The following is a 6,999-nucleotide window of genomic DNA, read 5'->3' on the forward strand; positions in this document are numbered from 1 at the left end:
GTGTCAAGTAGGGACCATTTATGGCTATATTCACATCAAGTCCATATAGAACTGGAGCTGCTTCGCCTAGTAATTTTTGAAAGAAACCCAATAATTCCTTTTGTATCAGTGATGGATCTGTTAGTCTCATATTGGCTTCATTATAGATAGATAATATTCTGTTCGTTGCATGTATAGCTTTCAAGTATGCATGGAAATACTTAGAGTTTGAGTCACCATAAGCAATTCAGGTTGCCCAGGATTTTTTTCTGATGACTTTCTCTTTAACTCTATGCCACTGTTTCAGTTGAATAAGTTTTAGATTTTCTTCCTCAATTAGTTGGGTATTAAAGAAATCTTCATTCAGTGATTCTGTGTGTTTCAGCTGCTAAGTTGTGCCAGTCTGAGATCTATAGAGGACATCTTTTTGTGCATGTCTTTACTTGGCTTCCGATATTAGCTTTAGCTTCCCAATACAGTATACATAGTGTATCCATATATGTCCTGTGCCCAAGTACATGCAACTACTTCTCTGTATCTTTCCTGTTTCAGTAGAACATTGAGCTGTCTATAAGGTCTTTTCCCTTTTGTTCTTTTGGTTTCTGTATTTACTATTATAGGAGTGTGATCCGAGATCTCTGATGGCATGTAATCAGCCTCAACTCCATTGTAATAGTTGAACCAATCTACATTTTCAAAAGCCTAGTCTATGTGATTGTAAATTCTCTGCCATGCTTCTCTTTTGTTACTCCAGGAGTATTGGCTTCCTTTTTTGTGAGTTGCCCAACACCAATATCTTCCACATATTGCTGAAAGTTTGCAATATCTGAGATATACCGGTATACCATTGATCATGTCATCAACAAGTAGTATACTATTAAATCTCCAATGATAAGATAATATCCAGTGATCATTGTATTAATATGTCTCAGCTAACTCCATAAGGCCTTCCTATCTGCTATATTATGCATTCCATAAACAAAAGTAATAGAACTAGTGAATGTTGACTGCCTATCCTTGACTTGACAATGAATCAATTAAGATGTGAGTCTAATGTTATAAGTGTTACTGTATTAGACCTCCATCTAATCCAGATTCTACCATTAGGAGCAGAGTTAGAGTTATCAATAAACTTCCACTCTACACCATTTTTTTTTTTGAATACTAGGAGCCTTAAGCTTCTTAACCCTAGTTTCCAAGCACCCAACTAAATCTATCTTGTTCTTGTTCAGAAATCTCTTAAATTCTCTTTGTTTAAAGGACTTGTTAAGTACTTTAATATTACAAGCACAAATAATTATTGAGAGGGGATGGGGAGAGGGGGCAGTTGTAGGGTTGATCCATTTCTCTAACCCTTGAGAGGATCCTGCATTTAGCCCCTGATCTAGAAGCCTTTGGTCATTCTCCTGTATCCTCACCACAACACATTGGTTTCTTTTAGCAAGTACATCAGAGTCAATGAGATGTTCTTTCCTATGCTTTGTCCCATGATATACAACTGCCTGTTTTCCTCTACCATTTATCTGGAACTGCAGGTCATCAATCTGTTGCTAAACAATTTCAGTAGTGACCTCCTCTTTATCTTTAAGAGGCACCTTTTTAACTGGTTGCCTTGTAGGTTTAGATTTTCACTCCCATTTGGCCTTCATATTCTTCTTGTTGTTAGGTTTGTCAGCTGTTCGTGTTACCCCTGGTTTCTTATTGCATTCACCAGTTAGGTGCCCAAAATGGTTGCATTCCTGACTAAATTGTGGTGCCACTCATGCTCAATAACCTGCTCCCATAGTTTCCCATTTGATCTTTTTGTGGTAAGCCTATTAGGCATTGTGTGGGTAATATCTATTTCTATAAAAACCCTATCATAGGATATCCTTTCACATTGAGCAGTCAATTTATCAGTGCAGATTAGTTTACCTAGTGAGCTTGCAATTCTCCCTAGATTTTCCTCCGCTCATCACTAAATTGATAGACCTGGGAATGTGAACCATACTGGAATCACACACATAGGTTCATTTTGGATATTGAAATCAAGATCCCAATCCTTTAGAATCATTGGTTGATTGTTAAAGGTATAAGGTCCATTTTGTATAATTTGAAGTTTATCTTTCATAGATTCAAATCGAAAGAGAAAATAGCCATCATCATGAAGAAATACCTTTGGAGTTGCTACATAATTCCACACTCCATAGGCAAACTTCAATATCTCTTTGAACGGTGGATTTTCCCAATCACATAGCCAATTAAGGTTATTTTCCATTTCTGACATTGTTGATCCAATTCTTCTGGATTAAGTTTAACAACTTTAGTTCCATCCCTGATTTCTGGTGGGTAGAAGTTTAGTTGTAAACCTTGTTGTTGTACCCGATTTCCTTTGACCACATCTGCCATTGTCTTCATGTTTTCTCTAGAACTAGCAGAGTAAGTCAATTTCCTTGCTGTTGTAGCCATGGTTACCTCTAGTGGATGCACTTTCGCCATCGGCAGCGCTTGAAGTACCGTAGGTGCACTTTCCATACCCGGCATCCAATGAGATAATTGCATATGGGGTAATTGTTGAATCATCCCGGTTTCCGGTGTGATGTTGATTATTATTATTATTATTATTATTATTATTATTATTATTATTATTATTATTATTATTATCATTATTATCATAATCATCAACATCATTATCATCATCATCTACACTACATTAGAAGTACGAAAATCATTAGCACAATGTTGTTTGATTTTTTTACCCTTTAAAAAATCAATTTTATATTGAATAAAATATTATTTTGAATTACTTTTCTAATATTTAGGATTTTAAAATTAAGTCAAATTTTATTTACTGAGTCGTTCCTTAGATTATTTGAATTATATAAGAAATCCTAAATCTTTCCTAAATCTTGTTTGCTTTTCAATTAATAAAAGAATAATGTCACTATATCAATTTATGGTACAGATTAGGAATATAGTGATAAAACTTCTTTTCAAGTTTTTCCATATCCACACGTTACGTTTGTCTATTTTTCCCCTTAAATATAATTATTTTTTTAAAATAGAATAGAATAAATCTGTTAGTGGTAAATATTTATACAATTATGAGAAATAAGTATATTAACATAAATATACATTCTATGTTAGATATAATGATAACTGCCATTAATATTGTAAATGTTTGGGCAGAACATGAAGATTTTCAGAATATTGTAAGGGAAAGATGGCAAGGAGAGAATCAGTCTTGTAAACTAGCTACTATGTGGTACAGGCTGAAAGCAATGAAACCTGTATTTAAGAACTTAAGCAATAGAAGCTTCAGAAATATAGCAGAGAAGATAAACCAAGCAAGAATAGATCTTATTGAATACCAGCAAGAAATGAATAGGGATTATTCAGACCAACTAAGATGATGGAGAAAGAGGCCAGATTTCGACTAGAAAAATGGTCAAGTATTGAAGAGAAGATTCTGCAGTAGAAACCTAGAGCTCACTGGATTAATGTAGGGATGGAAACAATAAATATTTTTTTGCAATGATGAAAGACAGAACAAGCAGGAAAAATATTACTACACTAACAGCTCTGAATGGTGAGATCCTACCAGATCCTAAAAGTATCAAGAAGGAGATAGTGGATTTTATAGGGCCCTTATGGGAATTGCAGCTACAACTCTTCCTGTTGTTAACATGCAAATTGTGAAAAGGGGGCCTCAACTGAAACATCAGCAGGTAGTAGAACTGATCAAAGATATATCCAAACATGAAGTAGTTGGTAATGATAAAGCTCCTGGCATTAATGGTTATAATGCAGTCTTCTTCAAAAAAGCATGGGAGATTATCAAGGATGATGTATATGAAGCAGTAGTGGAGTTCTTTGCTACTGGTGTGATGCCTAAGGCCATTAACTGTACTACAGTTACTTTACTACCCAATATCACCAACCCTACTACCATAAAGGACTACAGACCCATTTCTTGCTGCTCTGTGTTGTATAAGATTATCTCCAAAATCTTAGCATCAAGGTTGCAGAAAGTAATGAACTACCTGATTGATAGAGCTTAGGCTGGGTTCATTCTTGGGAGAAAAGGAGTTGATAATATCATTTTAGCACATGAACTGATTGAGGCATACTCAAGGAACCATATATCACCTAGATGTATGATCAAGGTAGATTTACAAAAAGCTTATGATAATGTGGAATGGAGCTATGTAACACAAGTCATGGAAGGTCTGGGGTTTCACTTAGTGGGTGTCATCCTGTATGCATAGTATGAGTTACTCTGTCTTGATAAATGGTGAGCTAACTGAACCTTTTCTTTCTGCTAAAGGACTCAGACAGGGGGATTCAATATCCCCATTTCTATTTGCTTTGGCAATGAAATATCTAAGTAGACTTCTCACTAATCTGAAGAATGAAAAGCAATTTCATTTTCACCCAAAGTGCAAAAAACTGGGCATTACTCACTTGAGCTTTGCAGATGATCTGTTATTGTTTTCTAGAGGTGATAATCAATCTGTTGCAATGCTGAAGCAATGTTTTGATCAGTTCTCCACAGCATCTGGACTAAAATCCAACCTCAACAAGAGTTCGGTCTATTTTGGTAGAGTGTGCAAGGTAGATCAGAATATTAATCCAACAGCTGGGGTATACACAAGGTGAATTACCATTTAAGTACTTGGGGGTCCCTCTTACTACCAAAAAGATGAAGGTGGCACAATGGCAATCAATGAATGAAAAAATAGTAGCTAAAATATCATTATCGACTACAAGAAAGCTATCATATGCTGGTAGAGTTCAACTTATTCGAACTGCTCTCTTTGGAGTACAATCATATTTGTCTCAAATATTCCTGATGCCCTCCAAGGTGATCAAGCTTATTGAAGCATACTGTAGAAGCTTCATGTGGTCAGGAACTAATGTCATTACCAAACGTGCATTAATATCTTAGGACAAAGTCTGTCAACCTAAGAGTGCTGGAGGGTTGAACATCCTAAATCTTAAAAGCTGGAATAAAGCAGTCATTCTCAAGTTACAATGGGACTTGGCAACAAAGGTAGACAGATTATGGATCAAATGGGTTCACATGTACTACATAAAAGGGCACCCTATTGCTACAGTCAAAGGGCCAAAGCAAGCGAGTTGGATGGTTTAAAAGATCATCATTGTTGTTGGTCCAAATACACAGATGCAGGGAGATAATGGCAAATGCAGCAAGATCAAACAACTATATCTGCAGCAAATTGGATCATTAGCTAAAGTTGAGTGGAAAACAATCATGTTCAAGAATTTAGCTAGACCTAAAGCATTGTTCTCCATGTGGCTGATCATACAGGAAAGAATGATGACAACTGACAGGCTAATCATATGGAATATTAACGTGGATCCAATATGTATTTTTTATGGAAATCATCCAGAGACTCATGCTCATCTATTCTGAGAATGTACTATCACCACTAGACTATGGGCAGGAATTTTCAATTGGCTACATATCCAGATGCAAATAAAGATGTGGAATCAACTAGTAGCCTGGTTTGTGGAGAAAGCAAAGAAGAAATCTGTTGAAGGGCAGCTTTTGTGAATGGTTCTAGCTGAAACATTGTACAGTATATGGAATGAAAGAAACCATAGAGTTTTTGATAAGGTACACAGAGATACTAAGAGCATCATTAGAGAGATAGCATACACATGTAATATACGGGCTGTAAGCAAGCTTAGAGAAGTCCTGCAGCAAAAACTTCTATAGGGGTACAAGAGCTAAATGTGTAAAAACAGGGTAAAATAGTCTAGTAAGGATAGGAGTACAGGGTAAAGTTATGTATAGGCCGAGCTGGCCACTATACGATGTAATTTGATTTTTTGGTGATTAATAATATTGTGAATTACCAAAAAAAAAAGATAACTGCCATTAATGTTTTATATGCTATATATTAAAATTGATTTTCTAAATTTTCAATGAGCTAATATCTTGAGTTTATATAATTTAAGTATCTTAGTAAAAATAAAAAAACAAAATAGAAAAAGAATAAGTATGAAATATAACTAAAGTCGACAATATTGACCAACACTTCTTCAATTTTCCTTATTCTTAAACATAGATTTATAACCATCATAAAATTAAAACTAATTATTTTTATATGATTTAATTATTTTAGCAAAAATAAAAATTAAAATAGAGAAAGAATTTTTGTGAAAAAATATGTTTTGATCCTTTAATATATATAATTGTATGTCCATTATCTTTTAGTCAAACACTCCTTTTATTAAATTTATGTATCAACATTTAAATACACAATCTAATTAACACTATGGCTATGTGAAATTATTTTAATATCCATAATTATTATACTATTTTATTTAATATCAAATCGTAGAAATACTTTCAAAATGATAATTAAAAATTGCATATCAAGTATACATAATTGTCACGACCCAAAACTAGCCTGTCATGATGGCGCCTAACGTGGTACTAAGCAAGCCGACATTTACGAATTTACTCCAACACTTATAGCAAAAATGGACTTAAATTAGTTTAAAGAGTAAAACCTCTCATAAATAGGATAGAAAATCCAAAACACAACGCAAAACTCGCAACATCAGGGTGTCACTGAGTACATGAGCATCTAAATATCACAAGTCTGAAAAATACTGTCTAATATAGTCTGAAACTAAATACAATAAGCAAAAAATATAGGGAAAGAGAAACAAGGTCTGTGAAGCGTCGGACATCTACCTCAGAATCTCCTAGAAGATCAACTGTGCGATGAACTAAACATCCACCGTGTTCGAAAACACCTGGATCTGCATACGAAGTGCAGAGTGTAGCGTGACAACCAACTCAGTAAGTAACAAGACTAAATAAAGAACTGAAATTAGTGACGAGCTCGGCAATTATAGTTCAATTTCAGCAATTTCAACATAGGAAAATATGCATGCTTTCAAGTTTGACAACTTTAGGTCAAATCAGTTACCTCATGTCAAGTTCAATTAAAACAGAATGTAATATCTTTCAAAAAACTTTAAGACAGTGATATATGGCAGCTA

General features: G+C 34.5%; 1 protein-coding gene across 1 annotated transcript; it reads left to right on the forward strand.

The window, feature by feature from the left end:
• Positions 1-3,608: 3,608 nt before the first annotated feature.
• On the forward strand, positions 3,609-5,395 carry LOC104236881 (uncharacterized). The gene is made up of 4 exons (XM_070169312.1): positions 3,609-3,840; positions 4,286-4,602; positions 4,907-5,011; positions 5,144-5,395. Exons 1-4 carry the CDS (start codon positions 3,609-3,611, stop codon positions 5,393-5,395), a joined length of 906 nt encoding a protein of 301 aa, XP_070025413.1.
• The last annotated feature ends 1,604 nt before the right edge of the window (positions 5,396-6,999 follow it).

Source organism: Nicotiana sylvestris, chromosome 3 (genome assembly GCF_000393655.2).
Source record: "Nicotiana sylvestris chromosome 3, ASM39365v2, whole genome shotgun sequence".
Classification (NCBI taxonomy): domain Eukaryota; kingdom Viridiplantae; phylum Streptophyta; class Magnoliopsida; order Solanales; family Solanaceae; genus Nicotiana; species Nicotiana sylvestris.

Bases quoted from the DNA above. Each gene is read 5' to 3' on its own strand.
- LOC104236881 (XM_070169312.1), top strand. From the start codon at position 3,609: ATGGGAATTGCAGCTACAACTCTTCCTGTTGTTAACATGCAAATTGTG. The intron at 3,841-4,285 runs GTGTGATGCCTA...TTTCTGCTAAAG, and splicing joins AGTGGAGTTCTTTGCTACTG to GACTCAGACAGGGGGATTCA. The intron at 5,012-5,143 runs GTAGACAGATTA...CCAAATACACAG, and splicing joins AATGGGACTTGGCAACAAAG to ATGCAGGGAGATAATGGCAA.